General features: G+C 54.3%; 12 protein-coding genes across 12 annotated transcripts; 6 read left to right on the top strand and 6 right to left on the bottom strand.

The window, feature by feature from the left end:
- Positions 1-1,248: 1,248 nt before the first annotated feature.
- On the bottom strand, positions 1,249-2,909 carry BAUCODRAFT_145697 (uncharacterized protein; the record flags this gene model as incomplete). Its single annotated transcript, XM_007675666.1, has 2 exons — positions 1,249-2,763; positions 2,814-2,909. 2 exons carry the CDS (start codon positions 2,907-2,909, stop codon positions 1,249-1,251), a joined length of 1,611 nt encoding a protein of 536 aa, XP_007673856.1.
- Positions 2,910-3,087: 178 nt separating this feature from the next.
- Positions 3,088-3,647, bottom strand: BAUCODRAFT_376560 (uncharacterized protein). Its single transcript, XM_007675667.1, has one exon. The coding sequence runs from the start codon at positions 3,511-3,513 to the stop codon at positions 3,202-3,204; it is 312 nt and encodes a 103-aa protein (XP_007673857.1). The 5' UTR covers positions 3,514-3,647; the 3' UTR covers positions 3,088-3,201.
- Positions 3,648-4,234: 587 nt separating this feature from the next.
- BAUCODRAFT_376493 (uncharacterized protein) lies at positions 4,235-6,956 on the top strand. Its single transcript, XM_007675668.1, has one exon. It carries the CDS (start codon positions 4,320-4,322, stop codon positions 6,804-6,806), a length of 2,487 nt encoding a protein of 828 aa, XP_007673858.1. The 5' UTR covers positions 4,235-4,319; the 3' UTR covers positions 6,807-6,956.
- Positions 6,957-7,451: 495 nt separating this feature from the next.
- BAUCODRAFT_376563 (uncharacterized protein) lies at positions 7,452-8,701 on the top strand. Its single transcript, XM_007675669.1, has one exon. The coding sequence runs from the start codon at positions 7,658-7,660 to the stop codon at positions 8,612-8,614; it is 957 nt and encodes a 318-aa protein (XP_007673859.1). The 5' UTR covers positions 7,452-7,657; the 3' UTR covers positions 8,615-8,701.
- Positions 8,702-9,035, top strand: BAUCODRAFT_376564 (uncharacterized protein). Its single transcript, XM_007675670.1, has one exon. The coding sequence runs from the start codon at positions 8,789-8,791 to the stop codon at positions 9,002-9,004; it is 216 nt and encodes a 71-aa protein (XP_007673860.1). The 5' UTR covers positions 8,702-8,788; the 3' UTR covers positions 9,005-9,035.
- A 31-nt stretch (positions 9,036-9,066) lies between these two features.
- On the bottom strand, positions 9,067-10,212 carry BAUCODRAFT_65552 (uncharacterized protein; the record flags this gene model as incomplete). Its single annotated transcript, XM_007675560.1, has 1 exon — positions 9,067-10,212. One exon carries the CDS (start codon positions 10,210-10,212, stop codon positions 9,067-9,069), a length of 1,146 nt encoding a protein of 381 aa, XP_007673750.1.
- Positions 10,213-11,503: 1,291 nt separating this feature from the next.
- BAUCODRAFT_30918 (uncharacterized protein) lies at positions 11,504-12,229 on the bottom strand. The gene is made up of 2 exons (XM_007675286.1): positions 11,727-12,229; positions 11,504-11,659 (listed from the first exon to the last, which is right to left on the bottom strand). The coding sequence occupies exon 1, from the start codon at positions 12,025-12,027 to the stop codon at positions 11,812-11,814; it is 216 nt and encodes a 71-aa protein (XP_007673476.1). The 5' UTR covers positions 12,028-12,229; the 3' UTR covers positions 11,504-11,659; positions 11,727-11,811.
- A 218-nt stretch (positions 12,230-12,447) lies between these two features.
- Positions 12,448-12,770, top strand: BAUCODRAFT_30920 (uncharacterized protein). Its single transcript, XM_007675287.1, has one exon. It carries the CDS (start codon positions 12,454-12,456, stop codon positions 12,691-12,693), a length of 240 nt encoding a protein of 79 aa, XP_007673477.1. The 5' UTR covers positions 12,448-12,453; the 3' UTR covers positions 12,694-12,770.
- A 564-nt stretch (positions 12,771-13,334) lies between these two features.
- BAUCODRAFT_119961 (uncharacterized protein) lies at positions 13,335-13,583 on the top strand (the record flags this gene model as incomplete). Its single annotated transcript, XM_007675671.1, has 1 exon — positions 13,335-13,583. The coding sequence occupies one exon, from the start codon at positions 13,335-13,337 to the stop codon at positions 13,581-13,583; it is 249 nt and encodes an 82-aa protein (XP_007673861.1).
- Positions 13,584-14,078: 495 nt separating this feature from the next.
- BAUCODRAFT_30922 (uncharacterized protein) lies at positions 14,079-16,694 on the bottom strand. The gene is made up of 2 exons (XM_007675288.1): positions 16,344-16,694; positions 14,079-16,288 (listed from the first exon to the last, which is right to left on the bottom strand). The coding sequence occupies exons 1-2, from the start codon at positions 16,504-16,506 to the stop codon at positions 14,220-14,222; spliced, it is 2,232 nt and encodes a 743-aa protein (XP_007673478.1). The 5' UTR covers positions 16,507-16,694; the 3' UTR covers positions 14,079-14,219.
- A 752-nt stretch (positions 16,695-17,446) lies between these two features.
- Positions 17,447-18,273, bottom strand: BAUCODRAFT_66012 (uncharacterized protein; the record flags this gene model as incomplete). The annotated part of the gene is made up of 3 exons (XM_007675596.1): positions 17,447-17,578; positions 17,639-18,070; positions 18,121-18,273. 3 exons carry the CDS (start codon positions 18,271-18,273, stop codon positions 17,447-17,449), a joined length of 717 nt encoding a protein of 238 aa, XP_007673786.1.
- Positions 18,274-18,652: 379 nt separating this feature from the next.
- Positions 18,653-19,916, top strand: BAUCODRAFT_30924 (uncharacterized protein). The gene is made up of 3 exons (XM_007675289.1): positions 18,653-18,848; positions 18,934-19,386; positions 19,441-19,916. The coding sequence occupies exons 1-3, from the start codon at positions 18,786-18,788 to the stop codon at positions 19,570-19,572; spliced, it is 648 nt and encodes a 215-aa protein (XP_007673479.1). The 5' UTR covers positions 18,653-18,785; the 3' UTR covers positions 19,573-19,916.
- Positions 19,917-20,101: the final 185 nt, after the last annotated feature.

Raw genomic sequence — 20,101 nt, forward strand, 5'->3', positions numbered from 1 at the left:
GGAGTCATGACGTCTCGCACGAACTGATCATGAATGTATGTTGTCTTGCGGTAGTGAAAAAGCCGATGAACAAAGACGGGCTGCGTGCCTTCCTCACTCAAACCCTTGGCTGTTTGCTCGCTAGCATCGGCTTCACGTTTACTTCCACGCGAACCATCGTCGCTCTTCGAAATTAATGTCTTCATCTGCATTTTACGGTATCAAGCAAGCACCTAACCTGGAGTGTCGGCCAAAACATCGCTCGATGGCGTTTATGCTCGAACGTCAGTCGCCAAATCAACCACGGCAACGACGACTCGGCACTGACACCACCACATTCATGCTTCAACAGCATCCGCGAGACGAGCCGAGCCGAGACCTTGTCGAGCTCTCCCAAGCTGGTCCGCGCTCACGGACGACAACACTCTAACAACCCATCGGAATCGTCGAAACGGAGTACAGCCATGCTACCATATGAAGCTATCACCGTAGCGTCGTCTGACTCTTTACGAGCTGCCGCTCACGGACAACCGCGGAGAAACCAAGCTTCAGGCCGCGAGAGGCCCGTGGCTGGCATTGCTGTCCACATGTTCCCAGATTGCAACCGAAGCGAGAACGAACTTCGCTATCGCATGGCGCAGGTACTGGGCAGAAGACCACGTTCGTAACCAGCAGAGGCTACCATATCGATCTGTACGATACTACACCCTCAAATCCAGTGAAGATGCTAGATCTTATCCATTACCTGATAGGACCAGACCATAGGCCGCAGGACACTGGCGACAGCATTCTTGTCTACAATGAAGGTGCCTGGAGCTTCGAGCACGACAGCTACAAGATAGCTATGTCTCCCTATGCTTCTGCAGTCGCCTATCGAGCTGACGGTGATGGAGGAGCCTACGCGGACGTGAGGAAGGATGCGGACTACCCTCGATGCTGCATACTTCATAACACTCTCAGTACATACGGACGGAGCTTATGCATGCTGCAAATGGCGCCGGATGCGTATCGTGGAAGCTTATCCGCGGCGGACATCGGAATGGAGAGGCAGGTGTTAATGATGGCGAAGGAGAGGATGCTGAGTCCGGATGAGCTAGATTGCATGCTGAATGCTTATGTGTACTCTTGGTTTGACGGGTCGCTATGGTGAGGACATCTTGCTGAAAGGGTTGGCAGATCTGGAAGCGTGATGGCTACGGTGGAGCAGGGTTTTCAAAGTGAATGGGATTGACGGTCGGGTTGCGCCCTTGCGGGTTCTGCCAGGAGTATCTACAGCTTTATCGATACATCATACGAGTCTAGCGCAAGTCCAACGCCGCAGATCACGGCAATGTAAGCCAACAGTATCGCCATCGCCGGCACATCATCCATATGCCAAGTCGGCACGGCGATGTTGATGGCGCCCGTCAGTAGGTTAGCGAGCAAGAACAGTGCCAGTCCGTTTCGGTTAAATGCCTGCATGACCTTACTCGTCGCATCCTGCGCCCGCTGCCGTTCCGTTGCCTTATCTTTAGCCTTGTACAATGCCGGGAACATGACCGTTTCAATGGCACAAAACAGCAGGAGCTGTGCGGTATTGAACGCGCAAACCCAGATGATGTAGGCCAGATTTGCCATTCTGCGTGAGACGAACAAATGCGGACCGTATCGCCACATGGCCCATACGGCCAGAATGAACCAGATACCCGTCCACTTTGCGAGGAAGGCGATGGCCATCTTGGGAATGCCAGGCATGAAGTCCGGTTCCGGCGCGGATGCTTTGGCGGGCTGGTTCTCTTGGCCTAGGACGGAGGCCAGCCATTCGGAATCCTCGTCCAGGACGTCTTTCTCTGCTGCTTTGCCCTCAGGCAACTCCGGGCCAGGATCTCGAGGCAGAATGCTCATGCCGATGCCCATTCCCGCGATGAAGATCGCAAGATAGCCGATACATGAGAAGACTCCTTCGCGGTTCTGAGATAGCCAGTCGCCCGGCTTGCGTTCCGATAGAATGAGGAAGACTTTCATGTCCGGCACGAAATAGAGCACGCATTCGTAAATGCCACCAATTACGAAAGCGAGCGCGCCGTATGAAGGGATGAGCCTCAGGACGGGTTGCAGGACAGCTATCACGGGCGGAAGAAGCGCCAGAGTGAAGAAGAAGTTCCAGTGTACGCCATACTCGCTGACGTGCTCCGCGTAGTCCAGGCCTTTTACAGTCCATAAGCGGAGCAAGCCGAGTGCAAGCAGAGGTGCCGAGTGTCGCATTGCAGTCTTGAATCGATTGAGCAACGATGGCGACCCGGACTGTTGCTCTTTGAGCTGTTGGCGAGCTGCGACGATACCAGCTGCGAACACGAACGATCCGACACCAAGGTCCATCAGCGATGTTCCGAAGCTTTCCGTCTTCGCAAAACGTCGTGGGAAGACCTTGAAGTCGACGGCGAGGATGCTGGTGCATGTGATAATCATCATGGCACCGCGGTAAGTCGTGATGAATGGCTTGACCGGTAGTGGATCAAGCCCGGCGTTACTGACAGGCTCATCCGCTGCTTTAGGCTTGCCATCTTGCTCGGGCTTGGCAGCTGGCTTGCTTGTAGTAACTGCTGTGCTAGGCGGCTGTGATAACACTGCTACAGCTGGTAACAGTAGCAGTGCAAGCAGGATCTGAGGGCCGCCAGAGTAGATCGTGGTTGCAAACAGAATGCCTCCGCAGTGAATTAAGAAGTCGGTTACACCAGCCGGTAACGTATAAGGCTTGAAAAAGCCTTGTCGGGTTTGTAGTAGCGCCCATAGAAGCGCAGCAACCTACCCGCACAATTAGGTTATTATTTCTGGACAGTAACTGGATGCCATACTGGTGCAGCCAAGGTAATGCCGTTGATCTCCCATATCCCTCCGCCGCCAAGGAAGGAGACCGAAGCCTCCTTCTCAGCCTTGTACTCCGGTGTCATCCTCGTGATCCCGCTTGGCACGTATCATTCGCAGTCAAACCTGGGAGAATGCTCAAATCGAGTGAGAATCATGGTTGAGAGAACAGTTATAGCTTGGCAGAACCCGCAACGGAGCCGCGCGCCGCCGCAGCCGAGATGAAACGCTTCCGCCATCAAACGCGTCTTCAACCCATCTGCAAGAAACATGAATGTCAGGGTTTGCATCTAATGTGCTGAGGCCGAGACAAGTTCCTTGCCGGCTCTTGTGTAACGTTACCTGTTGTGGTGCGCGCACGGCAGCGAGCGGTACCTTCTACGCCTCCGCTTGATCGCCTTGTCGAGGGTGCTCCCTATACCAGCAGAAGAGACAAGCTGAGAATGCCTTTCGTGGTTTGACAGACAGATGCGAATGATGGGCAAGATGACACCAGCACTTCGGACTCAACAGATGTGAGTAGTAGGAACGCCGTTTGCGAAGTGGAGAAGGATGCAGCTTCCCTTCTCCAGCGTACCTTCCCAGTCTGTACGCTGAAAGGCAAGTGCGCCCCAAACGCGATCGCTCGGCGGCCCGACTCAACATCAACATTGAATGCTCCGCTCGTGTCACTATTTCATCAAGACCCATACTGATCTGAAGGTTCACCCCTCAAACTTGTTATTCCTCTTGCGTTAGTACCACTCGTCAGAAGCTAGGTCATTCGTATCCGCCGCAATCCAAGACATTCACGCCGCGTGGACGTCTGCAAGTTTCAGAGCCGCGTGCTCGAGTATCTCCAAATCGCAGTGTACACGACACACAACCGTCGCACCCTCACGATCAAAATAGGCATCGTGCAGGTCGATCACCTTTTCCTTGTCCTACCCGTTGCACTGCAGCATTTGTGTACATCATCATGCCCTTGAGCGAACGCGACGTCAACACTCCGCAACTTCAGGCCATCGAAAACAAGCGTCAGTCGATACAGACCAGAGTCGGCTACGCTCGCCTTAAGGACGAAAACACGCAACCTCAGCAAGCCGCGGACAAGAAAGCCACAACGACACCTCCACTGCACCGACTGCTCGCTCCTACCAAGGCGTCTGCTGCGAAGGCGAGTCCTGCGCGTGCAACAAGTACAACCACCCCGCAGTCCCGGTCCAAGCTGCCTCGCCGCAACACTCCGTCTAGCAGGCCTACGACACCAAAGTGCACTTCATGCGTCAGCGAGCGTGAGGACCCACTTCTGGATGAGACCAAAGAAGGTGCCAATCTGCCGGCGCCAGTAAAGCAGCCTATGACTGGACGTCAGCCTGAGAGGGTACGTCGCCAAGTCTACGGGGAACGCAACATGCTGATCAGAACAATAGGATCCGCGTCTGCTGAAGGACAACACTGCCTTGACGGTGGTGGCCAGCGCAAGTGCGGACAAGCCGTTGCCAACACCACCAGCCATGACTCTCGGGCAGCCAGAGATCAATCGCACACTCCTCGACGCCAGAGAGAAACCGCTGACGATCTCGACCAACGTAGCCGAGTTCGACTGGCCAGCACTGGTACCGCGCTCTGCGAGTGCTCCTCCTGCCGACCTGGTGAATGAGAGTCACACCGAGACTCTGCGCCCACCAATGCCGGTAGAACCCTCAACAAATTCCGACCAAATGAACGATGTGGCTCGCTTGACGAGCACGTCTGATGCTTTGCTGACTGACTCTATCTGTTTAAGGTCTTCTACAGTATTCAGTGCCACAACGAAGAAACCAACCATCAGTCGCGCAATGTCGACTAATGCCAGTGAGCGGAGAACAGACGTCACCTCTGTGCTCAGCTATGATGGCTCTGAGGACGGCAGGATTGCAACCAGCCCAGACGGCGGCGTTACTACGTCAAGGTGGACGGCTGAACGTCATGAGCGTAAGACCTCCAGTGATATGCTGCCAGGAACGGCGGAACTCCCCTCAAAGCCTCCGTCAGCCAACCGCTCAGCTTCCAGTAACCTCGCAGTAGCTCAGAGCGCACACGTCCTTACCGATTCGCGCCCGCACTCACCATCTCCCGCCAGCTTCTCCCGTCCCAGACCGAGCAGTGCCGCCAAGGGCCGCAGTCTGCCGTCGCCCACAAGCACTGCCGCCATTGCTGCCAAGGCCCTGAGGGCTGAGAAGACTGCTTCCCGTCTTCCCATCCCTGACACGAGGAAAGCAACGCTTGTGGATGTCAGGTCCTCTCGTACGTCAGCCACCAGCACGCGAAAGCTGCAGCTCTCTCCGACATTCGGCAGGGGTCGGCTAGATCTACCTGAGACATTCAAGATCCTCGATCAAGGTGTCAAGAGACGTCAACGTTCGCAACCCAATCAACCAGGTCACAGTTTGACAGCTACATTGTCACACGCAAGCTCTGCTTCCGGTCTCCACGATGCAAGCGAATGCACGGATGCTGATCGCAGCTTTACAAGCACGCCGGACCAGACCTTCGCGACCACTTCCTCGGACGAGGAAGAGCTCACCACACCCACCACTTACCAACCGACTGGCTACCCTAGACCCAACTTTTCCGTCAAAGTGCATCACACGCAGGGCGACTATGAGACTACGGCATTGGACTTATTCAATAACGCAGTGTCAGCGCTTGAGAAGTCACCACCGTCCAACAGTCCCTACACTGAGCCTCTGCAAACGATCCCTAGCCAGGTGGTTCTTCCCTCATACTCGAGTCTTGAGGAGCCAGGTCCGACAGCACGCACTGGACTGCCACGTGAACCAACCATGGTGGGCCAGCCTTTCCTGGATGTGTACAATGACCTTGCCGGTGAGCGTGTAATCCGCACCGTTCAAACAGACCCTCGAGACACGAAAGCGAGTTCAATCACAGACTTGCTAGACGACTACGCCGCTGATGGTGGCCATCTGAGCCTCGCCATGTTTGAGGAGATGGGTGAAGACCGCAAGCGACAATTCACGCGGACGTACTCCCTGCTCGAAGGTAAAGGAACTCCACCAAGGATTCACGTCGGCAACGAGGATGTACGGGAGATGTACAGCAAGATCATGCGCCGCATCGAGAAGTCGTCGCCGAAGAGACCTTCTTCACTTGACAATGCAGCACCTGCCGACACATCTCTGGCCCAGGTTGGCAATATCAGCGTTACTGGTACTTCTAACCTCGTCTTCGACGATGTCTCGAATTGCGAGCCCACAGAGATATTTACAGCTTTCAAGCGCCACCAGCACGACGAAGCAGAGCTTCAGCCAACCGAGACAGGGGTCAGTAAGTGGTCTGAGAGCACAGCGTCTGTCAAGCGCACTTCGCCTGTTGCCGCTCAAGCGCCTAGTCATGAAGGTACGACGCTTGGCAGACAGCCAGTCATCTCCACCTTCCCTCCAAGACGATCACCACCTCACCCGCCGCAGTCGATTGGCTACCCAACAACGGTCCCTTCAAAGGCTTACAAGCTCATCGGCCCAGGTCAGTCTGGTCATGTCGGTCCAGCCGGGTCGTCCCATAGGTACAATGTGCTTCCCGCCGGACATGGCAGACACCAACCTGGGTCAGTGAAGCACGCTCGAGACACTATTGACCAGTCAATGGCACGCTTCGCTCGGAACACCTCATCAACGCAGGCTAAGCGGAGTACCAAGTCTGCGTCCAAGATGCCGACTCCGAACACGAAGCTGCTTGAGGTTGCATCTGACGACCAGCGTGGGAGAGTCGCTTCGAGTGAGGTGAGGCAGTCTGTGACAGGCCATGCGAAGAAGACGAAGGTATGTCCAAAGCATGCAAGCAGTCGTACTCAAGGACAAGCTGACCTTGAGCCAGCCGACAAGAGCTCATTCAAAGGGCCGCCAAGTGCTCGACAGACTGCATACTCTATGGACGAAGAAAGACAAGCGGACCTCGACCGCTCAGTCTGTGCTTCAGAGCAGCAAGAACTTCTCGCTTGAGAACCGCGGATCGGCCACCATTAAAGACATCACCGATACAAGACCGCCACGTGCTATTGCCGTCGAGCGGGCTTCGTCAGCTCAGCTAAAGCAGCACCCCGCTCTCCGAGGCAAGTCGAGCGAAGCAACGATGGCAAGTCTTGACACGCTGGTGGATAGTGTCCTCGACGGTGGCAAGTATCACGATGTGCGCAACACCGTCACGTCCTTGCAGTCAGAAGCACAGCGCGAGTCAGACCACGTGCGCAGCCGCCAACTCTTCAAGTTCGCGCAGGCTCTCAGCCAGGCTCTAGAAAGCGCTCTACAGGCACAGATCAACTCGGAGCGAGCTCAAGAGGCCGCGAGATGCGCGCAGAAGCATTCCGAGATCGCACGCGTTAGTGTGGAATACATGCAGAAGCTGGCCGTCGAGTTGAGGGGAGACAGTATTCGGCGCTAAGGACTTTTGCCAATTCTTCTGGTCCAAACTTCTTCTTTGTCTATTATTACTTATACGTACAGACGTACAGGTCACGCGCAGCATTGCGACAACATACTTTCGGAAGTTAGTGCGAAGGGGAACGGACTTGCAGCTGGGCACTCGGCCTAGACTTTCAGGACTACAAGGTGAGGGACAGTAAGACTCTTCTACCCTGCCTAAGATTGTATTAGTTACGACGGTGATGGTAATAAGTGGCAAATGCAAGTGTAGTATAATGTAATAGGTACTTCCAAGAGATCAATCGAAGGGTGTTCCTTGTGTCACGTTAGAACATATCAAGTCACGGGATTTGAGTTTCTGGAAACGAAAGTGCAAAGTCTGCTCGCAACATTCTTTGGTAATGCTGAAATCACGCAGATCTGACCGTTGAATGTATAGAATCGGCCATGCTGGGCCTACTAAAGGACTCGGCGTCTTCGCCTCGCGATGCATCCCGCGCGGGACATGCATTATGGCTGAGACACCACTGCTCTCCGTACGGTCGGAGAGTGAGGTCTTCGCAGCGGTCAGAGGGCTGAACAACGATGCGCGGAGTCGGTTCCTTAGCCTGTCTAGCAGTGTCATCCTGAGGTCTTTGGTACTGGGCTGGTCCGAAGCGGCGTGGCACGCCTTTCGAGCATTGATCACAGAGGGGACCGCTCAGTCACCTCCTTCACGGTGGCGGAGCATCATCGACCATCCGAACATCCTGAACGTCTTCCGCAACAATAACTTCGACTTGGGTGATGGCCGGCAAGCTGTGTTTGATAAAGTGTCGAGGATCAACCACTCGTGCATCCCAAATGCGCAGGGCAACTTCAACGCCGCGTTAGGTCGCTTTACGATCTACGCAGTGAGGCAGATCGAGAGGGAGGAGGAAGTCACGCTCAGCTACCTCGCTGAGACTGCAGCTTTGCGAGATGCGCGACAAGCTCGTTTGATCGATCATTACGGCTTCCTATGCGGCTGTTTCGCGTGTGATGCCAACGACCAGCGAGGAAGGAAGGTTGAAGAGGGTCGGCGAAGGATGCACGAGCGGCTTCGCGAGTTCGCAGACGTCGTCGGTTCGGACGGATCCGGACACTCCCAGCAAACGGAATTGGAAGTCATGTGGAAGTTAGTCAAAATGTATGAAGCCGAGGGTGTTGCTGGGAGGGAAGTGGCAACGATTTGTTTGAGGGCTGCTGAACTGGCTGCGAAGGCTGGCAAACGAGCTGATGCTCTCGCGATGGCTGAGAAGGGGTTGCGCATGGAGAAGGACTGCTTGGGCGCTGACAGTCCAATGTATGGCGCGAGTGTCGAGCGGGCCAGATCTATTACCAACGGCCATGATGCCTGCGCGGTATGATCAGTCCGGGGCGGGCAACTCGCTGAGTAAGAAGTGCTCTCAAACTGTGTAGGGTTCTCAGCCAGAGATTGCGTGTGGGTGTCTGGAAGGTTTCACGGTTAGAGCTGCGCCTCCCAAACTAGGGCCCCTTGACTAGATGTGACATCGATTTGCCATCAAGCCGACTAAGGCACTATGGTGAGTAGCCGGACCATGGCACAACCTCCGTATAGTACCATAGTCGGTGTGGCGGCGCACGTGTCACCAGCGCTTGTAGCACGACATGATCTGACAGCCGCGGGCAGCCATCAAGCTGCATTGACATGTGCATCTTCAAGGGTAGGGCGACAGCGGAGCGCCACGACACCGCAAGCGGCACGGCGTAAGTTGCTTGTGGTCGTGCACGGCTAGTAGCTACCATAGGAGTCGATTTTGCGGCATCAAAGTGTACTGTAAGAATCCCATTGCGGGTTTCAGACGAGGAATGTCCAAAAGCTTGGGTACACAAATTCGTCCTCGAAGATGCGCTGCACCTGTTCCAGGACAAATCGCTCGATCTTGCCTACATTCTTCAGAACTTGCTTGCCACTGTCGGCTTGGCCCATTTCGCTTTCGATTCGGATGTCTTCGAGGAGAGCACCGACCCGCTTCGCTGGCTCGGTTTCTTCACTCGGCGACTCAACAGAGGCTTCTCCGCCAACCAGCGCTTCCGCGTCTTCCGGCGCAAGAAAGCACAAGTGCGCCCGTTTTTTTATGTAGGCGAGGATACCTACGCCATCAAATGTGAGCCCGGTGATGTTTAGCGTCAACGGTATGCCAACGAAACTTGGCATAGGATAGTCAAGGAAGACCTCTGCGGTGAGCGAAAGCTTAATATTCCCGTCGTAAGTTACGTGGAACACGACTTGTAAGTCTTCCGTGTCAACAGTGTGGCTGCGAGTGGATTCGGGCTGCTCCTGCCCGTCGCTGTAGTCGACTATCGCGGCAGACTGCCGCCGGTCACGGTACCCGCTATGGTCACGAGAGGTGGGCCGTGAGGCGGGGTTGCTGGACGGTGGTGGCGAGATCGAGCTAAATGATTCGGCGTGGTGGCGCTCATGTTTTTGATGCTTGTTCGACGCTGAATCGATACCTTGCTGAAACCGTGCTCCAGCTACTGCTGCCAGTGGCGTATTGGTGCCGGAAAGTCCAGCTGCGAGTGGCAAATGGAAGTAGCCAAGGTTTGAAGTGCCCCCCAAAATGCCAGGTGTCGTACCACGCGAGAATGTTGGACTAGTCGCGCGGTCGTGACTGCTCACCGTAGCCGGTTTTGCGGCTCCTCGTGAGCGTTCGGACAAATGTTCGGTGACCTTCTCCGCAGGTGTCCTATGCTGCTCGGTCGAAGATGCGCCTTCATCGTCTTCGTCCTCGTAGAAGTCTGGAAGAGGATCGCATATATCCTTAAGTGTGACCTGCGGCGCAATACTGCCAAATTCGAAGTGGTGACACTTTACGGATCGTATCAATGATGGTAGAGGGATGTGCTGGAACCTTTCATGCACGAAATCTCTAATGCACTCTGCGAATTTCAGACCATCTGGTCCATCAGTTAGAGTCTGCCAATCGATATTCACGGACATGGCGCCATGTCGCTGGAGGTCCCTGCTTTATACTCCGGAAGAAGGTGGTGTTTCCAGCGCTTCCACGCGGGGAGAATGCCGGCTGCAGATTCGCTTGGCAACAGTCGGATTTTGTTCGAAGCTCGCCGTTGACTTGCTTGTGTCAGACACTAACCAGATCGAAAACCAATGATTCTTGAGAACTTGAGATGCGCCCGTATCGCAGCGCAGAAGCATAGACCAATAGACATGTACATTGAGGACTTTCACTTCAAGAGCATTGCTCATCTTATATAAACTGCTGACTAGAATGATCGATAGACTGCCGACTACGATGTAGTAGAATCCCATCCAGGGTGTGCTTGGTTAGATTCTCACCACTTCCCTAAAGTTATCAGCAAAGGTCGCTCGAGCATGCTTCAGGAGGCCGCAAGGCGTCACTCATGCTCCCAGTCACTCTTGCGGCTACCGACATTCAGCCCCCGCCGTTTCTAGCCTACGAACGAAGCCCGCGAACCCATCTGGTCCTCATCAACAACAGCTAATATGAGAAGCCAAGCTTTACGACTGACGTGTTAAGGGCCGCCTCCACAGCGGTAGCATTTCTGGTCGTGAACGACCACACGCTTCTTGATGTCGTTGCAGTGCGTCCTCTTGGAGGCGGCACATGCCGCCTTCTCGACCTTGGTGTGCTGACACTTGTACCGATGCGTGACTTCGATACACATAGTGACGTATCTGAACGAGAATGACTTGAACCGACAAGAGTCTGCTCGAACATCAGAAATTTGTTGCTGCCAGCTTCTTAGCAGGCTTACCGTCCGACCTCGCGCGCTTGAAATCAAGTTAGGCAGTCTATGAGTGTTTGGTGCTGCTCAGAAAGACCTTGCCAGTTGCTGGAAGCTCAAGCTTTATGTTCGTTCTTGCAGTGACTTGCGGTGAGAGCGTGTGTAACACTGGTTTTCAACGCTACACCTATGGAGTCAACAACGCAAGGTGTGGCCCTGGCATGAAGAACCGTCACGATAAAGGCCATCGACTTGCGGGTCCTTGAGCTACAGGCTATTCCAGTGATTGCATATCCTCGAGCTTGTTGATGGAGGTTTCAATGTGGGTCAGAGCCTGTAAGGAAACTCCTAGTGCCGGGGAAGTGACGGCGCTGCTAGCTGCATATCGTGACGGGAGATAGTTGGTCGGCTGTTGTGCGTTGCCACATGGCACCCTTGTCAGCACCTTATACCGTTAGACTGAGCCGTATACGGAATCGGTATGGTCGGCAAGGGCAAAACTACCATCTACTTTGACGAGCACATGGAGGGTATGAACTTGCAGAGTATTGAGATGTACTCGAAGTCTTAAGCTTGTCCGACCACCCACGATCTCACGAGACCTAGAACGCACGTATGATTCCAGAGTACGGGTGCTTTCATCCTTCGATGGCGAATCGTGCGCAACAACCCCTGCCCACGTACGCTTGCTGCGGAGCAGCTCGCATTTCTGATCATTTCTCGCTGCGCTGTCTGACACCGGAGCAGGTATCCAATGACACTTACTGTCGCAGAAGAGACAATGTGTCAAGATCCTTTCCGTGGAGGCGATCGCGGCGGACAGCGAACGGGATCAGCAAGGAGTACAGCTCCGTGCACTATCTACTCCTGCATTTAGAGGTGTTCGACTCACTGCTATGGTGCGGTTGTCCTGATGGACTGAAAGGCGGTCAGAATAATCACGGCATAGAAACCGACATCCGATGTCACAATACATGGGCATGTGCAGCGCGGCAAGCACTCCGAAGGCCCGCCACGCCAGATACTCGCGGGTTATTTCAGTCCGCATCACGACAGCTGTACGAAGAGCGACCGGTCCGCCTTGTCAATGTACGTGTTGCCATGCAGGACTCTGTGCACACTCTTCAGTGCCGTGCGACAACGCAGCACAACCTCGACAATGCCCTGACGCCCATCTCTTTGTAACGGTCCGCACGTAATTGCGGTTATATGCGAGTCTTGCGAATATTCACCATAACATGGCAACCACCTTTGTAATCCCTGCTACTTTGCTAAAGGCGCAGACTCGGCCTATTTCATTCTTCGAGTATACCACAATCACACAAGCCATTTGCTTGCACCAACACGATTGTCGTAGTGTTTGGGCGTAAGAGCCGTGCCGTGCCCGGTAGCAGGAAAACAGTAAAATGTTACAGGGCTGTGGCCTCCGTTAGGTCAGGTCTTCGTCTTGTCGCGCAGCGAGCCGAACCCAGCAATGCGACCAACCTATGTACTGGCATTAGTAACGCGCCGACTACTGCGAAGCTCCAACAGCGCCGTCACTCTTCCCCGCTATCACAAGGCGTCCACGGCATCCAACGCTGGCGTTGTCACTTTGTACATGGCATCCAAACATCATTGCAAATCTGGATGCCGTGGCTTCTTGCGCCTTCGTGAGCCAGGCAACGATTTTTGGTGTCCTCGTTGCGCACACCTTTTCCCTGAGGTATACTAATATAGTGGGTCCGTCAATTACACCCGTTTACCTTCAAACAGTTCTTGCGCATTGCTACTGATGAATCTCCTTCTCCGCAAAGTACAGCTCCATCTGCCGATGCGCGCAATTCCCCCATGGCTTTGGCTGACCCGATTATTCCCGCTATACATGATTGGTCCCTCCATCTACTGTGCCGAGTACCAGCTCCGGTTACTTTTCGTTTACAAGCCTTCAAGGTGTCCATGGAACGTCTTAGGACAAGCCTGGACCAAGGGAACATCGCCAAGCCAAGCGAACAACAACCTTGTGACAGTCTTCCCATTCGTTGAACACGAGTACAATGTGTCAAGCTTGCCTTGCTAGTGCGCGCGTGCTTCCGATATAGTTTGTCGTGACGACGTGGGAGCACATATAGGTAGGACAACACTTCCTCACAGCCGAGCGTATCCCTTGACCCAGTGGTTCAAAATGCATTACCAGACGCTCAGACTGCTTTGGTCACTCCAACACCCTAAGCCTAAAGACCACATCAACCTCCCGAGGCTGATTCCTACAACCTCACCAAACACAAGCCGACCATCTTCGGTCCGCTCGCAGCAAAGATAGCCGTCGAGGATGTCTACCAAACGAACACCTTGAACTATCCATCATCCATCATCATGGAGCCAGCTAAGAGCACCACATCGCAAGCTCAGGAGTCGACCTTCCTCAGCCTAACACCGTTCCATTCAACTGCGCCGGTCTCTGAGACCCCGAACAAGACGTCACTGTCCCCAGCATTGGAAAACCTGGAAGCCATCGAACCCGTGGCCAAGGTCCAAAGGTCGGGCAGCGACAGCAGCACCAGCAGCACAGACTCCACGACAAGCGGCTTCTTGAGGCTGGCTCCGGTTGACCGCGTGGAGTGAATGGGTGATGCTTCAGGGTCTCTCTGGTCTCACACACCTGTATTGCAAAGAATAACGACATGACGATGATATGATAGCCACAGCGTCTGGCGATGCTGAATGACGACTGGTAACAATCAGCGAGCAACATGCGGGAGTATGCGGGATTTGTACCTTACGTGGATGTTGTTGGCGCAATGTATGAACGACTTGAGCTGCGTCGTTGAAGGCATGGTGGAGCGTGTTTTGCTAATGGCGTTCAAGAGTGAGACGAGATTCCAGGACCGCGATGATGATTAGTACTCGATCTCATGGTGTGAAATAAGCTTGGTCATGCCTATCTACATAGTCCGTATGATGGTCTGAAGTTTACAACATTTCTTCAGCGGCACCCTTCTGTTACGCTTCGTCGCATACGCCTCTTCGTCTGCATACGAAGTTGAGTTTGAACGTATTCCACGCATTCCGATGTGATCTTCCTGTGCGTACTCAGTTACGATTGTAGGGAGCTTGAGACCCCTGGGACGAGCATTATTACGAATTACGTATGTCATAGTGCTACCTCAAGCTAACTATCGCTATGGTACCATCACGCAACGCTACTATCCGTCACCTACAGCTTACACATATGCCAATCCCCTTCGTCCAGTGCTTAGCTTAGAAAGCAACCATCATTGGGAAACCCTTCAGCTCCCGTTCGAAGTTCTTGTGCTGGCTGATCTCGAACGTATAAGCATCCACAAAGTCCTTCGCACCCTTCGCCATTTTCAATGTCTCCTTGAAGCTTTCAGGCATGACCTTCGCCGCAGTCACGACGCCATAGCTGTCCACAACCTCGGCGCTAGTCGAGAAGTCCATACCCGGTAGAGCGCAAGCATCCTTGATAAACTCCACGGCCTCGCCAGTACCACCAATCGCCTTGAGATGTGCGTATGCTTCGCGGACCCAGTGGAGCGCACGGCCATTCTTGCGAAGCGTGGCGATGCTATCAGCGCCGCCCGGCACGAAGATGGAGTCGAACATGGTGCTGCGCATGCCTTCCAAGTGGTGGTCAGGCTGCTTGCCCTTGCCAGCCTCTTTGCTCTCGCCAGCAGCGTACACGTTGCTGCGGCGCGGGCCAATGGTGTATGGCAGGGCGCCAGCGGCCTTGAGGGCTGCAACCATGCCATTGTAGGCCACTGGATCATAGCCGTCAGCGATTATGATGGCCACCCGGCGGGTTGCGATGGTCGGCTCCCTCGGCTGGATCTCAGTCTGGCTGAGGTTCTTTGACTTCTTCCCATGGTTCTCGAGGGCCGCCTTTTGTGGGATGGGTGCGCCGACAAGTTCTGCTACCTTCTGTGCAAGTTCGAGGTCGATGTATGTAAGACGCTCGACCATGCCGTTGTACACGGTAGGATCATCGCAGTGGTCAAGCTCGAACGCGAGTGCTGTCATGATGTGCATCTTCTCCGGCTCAGACATCGAGTTGTAGAATAGCTGGGCCTGCTTGTAGTGCTCCTGGAACTTCTTCGAACGGAGACGCTGCTTCATGCCAGCAACCTTCTCGGCGTAGTCTACGTAACCACCCTCCTCTGGCTTCGCAGGCTTCGTGGCTGAGAAGCGGTTTGGCCAGTAATTGACCGTTCCTTTTGTGATAGAGTGGCGTAGCTGGCCATCCCTATTATTATTCATCACGGGACACACCGGTCGGTTGATTGGAAGCTCTTGCCAGTTTGTACCGAGACGGGTAAGCTGAGTGTCACTGTAGCTAAAGTTGCGGCCTTGCAACAGCGGGTCATCTGAGAAGTGGATGCCGGGAACAACGTGGCCGGTACAGAAAGCGACTTGCTCGGTCTGGGTGAAGTATTCGTCCACATTGCGGTTGAGCTCAAGCTCACCAACGAATTGGACCGGCACTTCCTCCTCTGGCCAAACCTTAGTGGCGTCCAGGATGTCGAATTCGAACTTGTCCTCATCGCCTTCTGGGATGAGCTGGACACCGAAGTCCCATTTCGGAAATGCACCATTGTCGATGGCCTCATAGAGGTCCTTCCTGTGGAAATCTGGATCTTGGCCAGCCAGCTTCAAAGCCTCGTCCCACACAAACGAGTGGACACCGAGGTGTGGCCTGAAGTGAAACTTGACAAAGTGCGCCTTGTTGTCCTTGTTCACAAGCTTGAATGTGTTGACTCCGAACCCTTCCATCATTCGGTACGAGCGAGGAATGGCGCGGTCAGACTGTTGCCACATAAACATGTGAGTAGCTTCAGAGTGCAGGGAGATAAAGTCCCAGAAGTTGTTGTGCGCAGACTGAGCCTGCGGCACTTCGTTGTGTGGTTCGGGCTTGCCGGCGTGGATAACATCGACGAACTTAATCGCATCCTGGATGAAGAAGACGGGGATGTTGTTTCCAACGATATCCCAATTACCCTCCTCGGTGTAGAATTTGACGGCGAAGCCGCGCACATCGCGAACCGTGTCTGCGCTACCACGGGATCCGAGCACCGTAGAGAAGCGCTGGAATACGGGAGTCGTGCGGCTCGTGTCGGTCAACACACCTGCCGTGGTATACTCCTCCAGACTCTTATGCATACGGAAAGAGCCGAAAGCACCAGCACCACGAGCGTGAACAACACGCTCCGGAATACGTTCATGGTCGAATCGGTGAATCTTCTCGCGAGCTGCGTGGTCCTCGAGAAGCATCGGACCAGTATGGTTCTCATTGACGATTTTGAGCCAGTCGTCTGCACGCAAGGTTAGCCCAATAATGCTGGTATACGCGGCGGGGAGAGGGTGTACCCGTGTTCGTCTGCTTGACACCGTAATCGGTGGTCAGGCGTGCGTTGGGATCATGGTAGTCCTTCATGTCTTTTGCCATGTCGCGCAACTTCTGTCCCTGTGTCGACCCGTCAAGAGCCTCTGAGAGCTTCTCGACGCCATTGCGAAGAACCGACTGCGCCATTACTGCGATGGTGAATATCTCTCAGAAGGAAGTGGAGAGTGAAGGACGGTGGTGAATGGAGATTGACTGAGACGACGGTTGTATATGTACAGTGCCTGAAACCTACCTTACCGCTCGCAAAACGACAGTGACGTTGATCCCTGCCTTCGCGCGAAGCGAGACAATTGCAACGGGTCTATGGGTAGCTGATGGTGCATGTGCTTGCACTGGGCTACGGAAGATGCCAGCTTGGGATCGTGCTAGCGTATCACGATACTCGGTGAAAACACCGTGGTCCACTTTTCGCTGCTCAGTTACTTCAGGCAGTAAGTGAAGCTTTTGCCACCAATCCTTGCGGACGGGGCTTCCGCAATTTGTCCGCCCTGATTGGTCAGAACTTGACCTTGCATATCCTACGTCAGTCGAAAGCGTCCTTACAGCCGGCATGCAAAGTAGTCGAGCTAACGGCACCCATAACGGTGCACAGCTGCCCATCTGTTCCCTATCAGAAAAGGCTAGCAGCGCTAAGACGATCGCAAGCGTGGAGCATGTTCGCTGGCTACCCTGCCGTTGCATACAACTCCGAGCACGTTTTCGCCGCCCGCAGAGCCGCAAGCGTGACCTCGGCTTCTGCTGTCAAAGTGGGGTTTCTTGACCGGAGCTCAGACCGCACAGCAACTTCGATGGTCATTGTGGTGGTGGAGCAGACTGCCATGCCCGGAGAGCGTGCCGGCGTGCAGGCAAAATACTGAAGTGTAAGCACTCGAATTTGACGAGAGGCAGCACTCCTCAGACTGCTTGTTTGCTCCACCATTTGGACGTCCCCTCTCAATACGCGTCTTCAAGGGGCGCCTTACAATAGCTGACGTCGAGCGTCGACTTTTCGAGGTAGGAGCCTTCAACCGTCCAGCCATTGACTGTCATCCCACTGCGCCGGTCACAGGATGGTCACGTTGGCTTCTCAAAGCGGCACCAGATGGCAACCAAGTGAACCTCGCCCACCCCAGTTATGTCTTGGTGTTAATGACAACTCCGTAGTTGACAAGGCAGCCTGCATCGAGGTGTCGCGTAAGACCTTAACAAGGATCGCCCGCTGAACACCACGTCAGTAGCTGCACCAATAATTAGGACGTGCAATGCTCTTCCGACTTACGTTCTCGTTCTGCTGAACAACTTGAGCGACCCGGCTGAGCCGCTCATGGTTTGTCCAGTTTATGCTGCCAAAGCTCGTCACCTTGTCACCACTCATCAAGCCTGCTTGATCTGCTGGACTTCCTGGTACCACGCTATTGACTCTTGCGAAAGGCGGCTCAATGACAGAACTTCGTAGGACACTGGACCCAGCACCACTGCTTATGCTGTTTTGCGTAACTGGAGCTCGTGTTGCTGAGGCGGCACCGTTCGCTAAAGGCTTGCCCTCTGCGAAAGCCTTGTGCACGGCAGTTTCCAACTTCGCCATCAACGCCTTGTGATCGTTCTTCAGGCGGATTATGCGCGCCCTTGTTGTACGGATCTGAGCGATGTCTAGGTCGGCTCGCGGAAAGCCATCAGGTGTGAGAAGGGGCGTTCGCATGTCTACCCCGTGCTGTTAACAAATGTTAGTCGGCGAACCTGACGTTGCAGCAAGGCACGTACGGATTCAAGTACCGATCCGAGAGCGGACAGCTCGGCCTCCAAGTTCTCCTTCTTCGTTGAAAGCTCGCTAAGCGAAAGCTCTCTCTCTGTTCCATTGGCCGCTGCGTAGGAAGTTGGACCAGATGCCACGGTGGGTGCGTGCAAGTCATCCATTCTGCGACCCATATGTATAGCCTGTGGGACACTGCTCGTGCGAAGTCTTTTCCTAGCTTGCTACGAAATGGTAGGAAAGTGGGGTTACAGTGAAGCGGGATTCGAATTCTACAGGAAGCGAGTCTACCTTCAGCACGCTGAGCGGGACTGAGCCGAGGTGGGAGCCTTTAATAAGCGCGTTCACGCTTTGTTACATGCAGGTGGAGTGTATGAAGGAGGGGCTACTGGGGTGTGAATCGCGTGGAAGGAGCGTTTCAGGCAAGAAGGCAGAAAGTGGCGGCGATGTTGCCTGGTGACGATCGGTAGACGCACGGACCACTAAGCGAGAAAACAGCACCCCACCGCTTCTGCTCGAACACAGCCAAAACACTGGAACAAAGTGCCGCGACGACCACCTTTCCCATAACCTCAACACAGCGCGATCCTTGCAGATCATTACGAAACGACCGAGATCAAGTTCGCGCGAAGCCATATTGCTGCACAGCAACTTCCCATCAGCTCAGTAGGTCACGATGGCCGAACAACAGACTCCGACGTTCAAGCTCGTGCTTGTCGGTGACGGCGGTACCGGAAAGGTAGGTGATGGCACCAATATCACTCGCACCTTGTTCCACGTGACATGTGGGAAGAAGACACATGGCTAATAGCAGAATTGTGCAGACCACCTTCGTCAAGCGCCATATCACAGGCGAGTTCGAGAAGAAGTACATCGCCACTCTCGGTGTCGAGGTCCACCCTCTCGCATTCACTACCAATCTCGGCAACATTCAATTCGACGTCTGGGACACGGCAGGGCAGGAGAAGTTCGGCGGTCTTCGCGATGGCTACTACATCAACGGCCAGTGTGGCATCATCATGTTCGACGTGACCTCGCGCATTACCTACAAGAACGTGCCGAACTGGCATCGTGATCTTGTCCGCGTGTGCGAGAACATCCCAATCGTGCTTTGCGGCAACAAGGTAGATGTGAAGGAGCGCAAGGTCAAGGCCAAGACGATCACCTTCCACCGGAAGAAGAACCTGCAATACTACGACATCTCGGCGAAGAGCAACTACAACTTCGAGAAGCCGTTCTTGTGGCTGGCGAGGAAGTTGGTGGGCAACCAGAGCTTGGTAAGTGAGAAGCGCGTGTTCGTCAATGGTCAAAGTTACTAACAGACGTTCCAGGAGTTCGTCGCTGCGCCGGCACTTGCCCCGCCAGAGGTCCAGGTTGATCAGGCCGCTATGGAGCAGTACCACAAGGAGATGCAGGAGGCCTCCGAGATGCCCCTGCCGGACGAAGACGACCCAGACTTGTAAGCGAGTCCTGACTGCGAGTTGGCGAGCCGTGATTCAAGGAGGAGAGGGCCAAGAAACAGTAACTTGCATGGGATTGGACTGAATAGGCTCGCGCGGCTGCGTGTGTGGGCGCGTTTTGTCACGCCACTACCAGTGAAGGAAATGGCAGTAAGTTGATCCTTGCTACGCGAGTGATGCTCGTGGTTCGTGCTCTCAACATCTGAGAGCACAGCGTGAGCTTATAGCCGAAAAGGGCCCTTCGAACTCGCCTGAAGTCGGATGCAAAGCGTAGGCGTTCACAACATTCAAAAGAAGGCTGTTTTAGATAGATGACGTGTACTCACTGCAAACGGCGATCAGTGTGCGAAGCCCGTACATTTCAATTCTTGCGAATAAGGAAGGTGCTACTGAGCTTTGCTGCTGCCTAATTTGACACAGGCACAACACAAACGGACAGCGGGGAAGCTTCAGAACGTCACATTCTGCAGCACACTGACAATATCTGAGGACATTATCCCTCTGATCACAGTACTACAACCAAATTCAGACA

The sequence above is a fragment of the Baudoinia panamericana genome, assembly GCF_000338955.1.
Source record: "Baudoinia panamericana UAMH 10762 unplaced genomic scaffold BAUCOscaffold_3, whole genome shotgun sequence".
NCBI lineage: Eukaryota > Fungi > Ascomycota > Dothideomycetes > Mycosphaerellales > Teratosphaeriaceae > Baudoinia > Baudoinia panamericana.